This window comes from Crocuta crocuta, unplaced genomic scaffold, assembly GCF_008692635.1.
Source record: "Crocuta crocuta isolate KB4526 unplaced genomic scaffold, BGI_CrCroc_1.0 scaffold61, whole genome shotgun sequence".
In the NCBI taxonomy this organism is placed as follows: domain Eukaryota; kingdom Metazoa; phylum Chordata; class Mammalia; order Carnivora; family Hyaenidae; genus Crocuta; species Crocuta crocuta.
Window position 1 is genome coordinate 10,625,060 of NW_027528369.1, and position 1,909 is coordinate 10,626,968.

At 70.0% G+C, this 1,909-nt stretch overlaps 1 protein-coding gene across 1 annotated transcript in view; it reads right to left on the bottom strand.

The window, feature by feature from the left end:
- PIEZO1 (piezo type mechanosensitive ion channel component 1 (Er blood group)) overlaps positions 1 to 1,909 on the bottom strand; it is a 27,430-nt gene that overhangs the window by 12,343 nt on the left and 13,178 nt on the right. Inside the window, 6 exon segments of the mRNA XM_077754189.1 lie at positions 277 to 376; positions 378 to 493; positions 771 to 947; positions 1,090 to 1,250; positions 1,337 to 1,446; positions 1,705 to 1,854. Coding sequence (XP_077610315.1) covers positions 277 to 376; positions 378 to 493; positions 771 to 947; positions 1,090 to 1,250; positions 1,337 to 1,446; positions 1,705 to 1,854 — 814 coding nt within the window.

Sequence of the window (1,909 nt, forward strand, 5' to 3'; positions counted from 1 at the left end):
CATGTGGGGGGAGGGACCACGGCTCCCGAGGTGCCAGGGCTCGGTGGAGACTGACCCAGACCACGGTCAGGGTCCAGCCCCCTGCCTTGCTCCCCAGGGACATGCCGACTGAGCCTGGGGGGCCAGATCCCCAGAGGTTGTGCCCTGAGTCCAGGTCTCCAGGTCTGTGCCCTGTGCTCCCCCTGGTGGCCCCCGAGGGCCAGCATGTCGCAGATGTCCAGCAAAGGCCCCCCAGCCCTGCCCGGGGAAGGGGTGAGGGCTGACGCTGGGCCTCACCTCTAGCCCAAATTTGTAGAAAAAGAAGTTGACAAAGTACTTGAAGCAGCTGAGAAGATCCCGGTCCAGCCGCTGGCGGGTGCCGTCGGCGAAGACGGGNGCCTAGGTTTGGGAAGCCCTTCCGAACCCCGAACCAGTTAGCAGGGTCGACGGGTCCCCGGTACAGCAGCGACTGCTTGATCTCCAGCTTCTGCAGGTTGGTGCTGTTGAGGAGGGGCTGGGGGAGGGGAGAATCAGCACCCGCTCCCACCTGGGAGCTGATACGCACCCCGGGGGCTGCCCGGCCACAACTCCAGACGGGGCCGGACCACGGCTGCCCCCTCCCCCCCCCGCCCAGGACCTGTGTGGGCTGTCGGCCTCCGACCGACCTTATGGGGATGGGGACAGGGTGTCTGAGGGAGGGGAGCAGAGAGAGGAGACGGCAGGCAGGGGCTGGGGGAGGGGAGCAGAGGGGAGGCCGGGCGGGCGCCCCGGCGTGCCAGCGGCCCGCACACCTCGGTGCAGTTGCTGGAGTACTCGTGCGGGCTGACGACCTTCAGCTGGTAGAGCATCTTGCACACGATGATGATGCAGGTCCACACGGTGGACAGGCAGGAGGCCATGGGCCGGAAGCGGGGGTAGGGCAGCGCGAAGGCCCACAGCACCACCAGCAGCAGGTTCATCACGGACACCTGGAAGGCGGAGGCCGGGCTGGGGCGGGCGGAGCGAGCGACACCTCCCCAGGGCCTCCGCGGTCTGCCGCCGAGGGTGCCGGCCTCCAGGGGACCCGAGACCCCCCTGCGAAAGAGGGAGCTGCGTCCGTGTCCTCCTCACCTCCTTCAGGGCCACCCACACGGTGTACAGGGCCACCAGCTTGAAGACGTGCAGCTCCAGCAGGCGCCGGGCCAGCACCTGCACGCGGGTGAGGACCTCGGAGAAGCGGTCGGCCAGGTCCAGCAGCCGCTCCGCCACCAGGCCCCACTTGCTGGCGGCGGCTGTGAGAGCGGGGCCGTGAGGACTCCGGGCCGGGGGCTCACAGGGGTCTGGGTGAAGGGACCCCACACCTGCCCGTCTGACTCACCTTCGGGGACCTGCACGGCCTGCTGGGGGCCGGCGGCGCTCAGCCCCTCCTCCCTGGCCACCTCCTCCTCCTCCTGCAGCAGTGGGGTCCCGCTGACTGCGTCCTGCCTAGGATGGACCCCAAGGTGTCACTCCCTGCCCCAGACTCCGGGCCCGGCCCGGCCCTCCCCTCTCCGGGGCTGGAAAAGGCCCCTCGTATGGCCCAGCTGGTGTTCTGCCCCCATAACCAGAAGGCCAGAGAGAGCAGCCAGCACCACGGCCCCATAGTCTCCGAAGGGGGCAGCCGGGGCCATCACGCTGCTCCAGGCCCTCCCGTCCGGGCCCGTCGCCCTCCTTCCCTTCCCGGGGGGGGGGAGGGGGCGCGGAGGATGAGGCCCTTCTCTGTGTGGGTGGATGGGGGGAGGCGGGGCACCTGGGANGTGCAGCTGCAGGATGCAGGCCAGCAGGAAGAAGCCGGGGACCAGGATGCTGGAGAAGAGCTCGGACACGCTGAACTGCTCCAGGCCCAGGTCCCCCAGCCTGGCGGGAAGGGCAGCCCTGAGATGGGGGCGGGGGGTCCCGCCTGCCCGCCTGG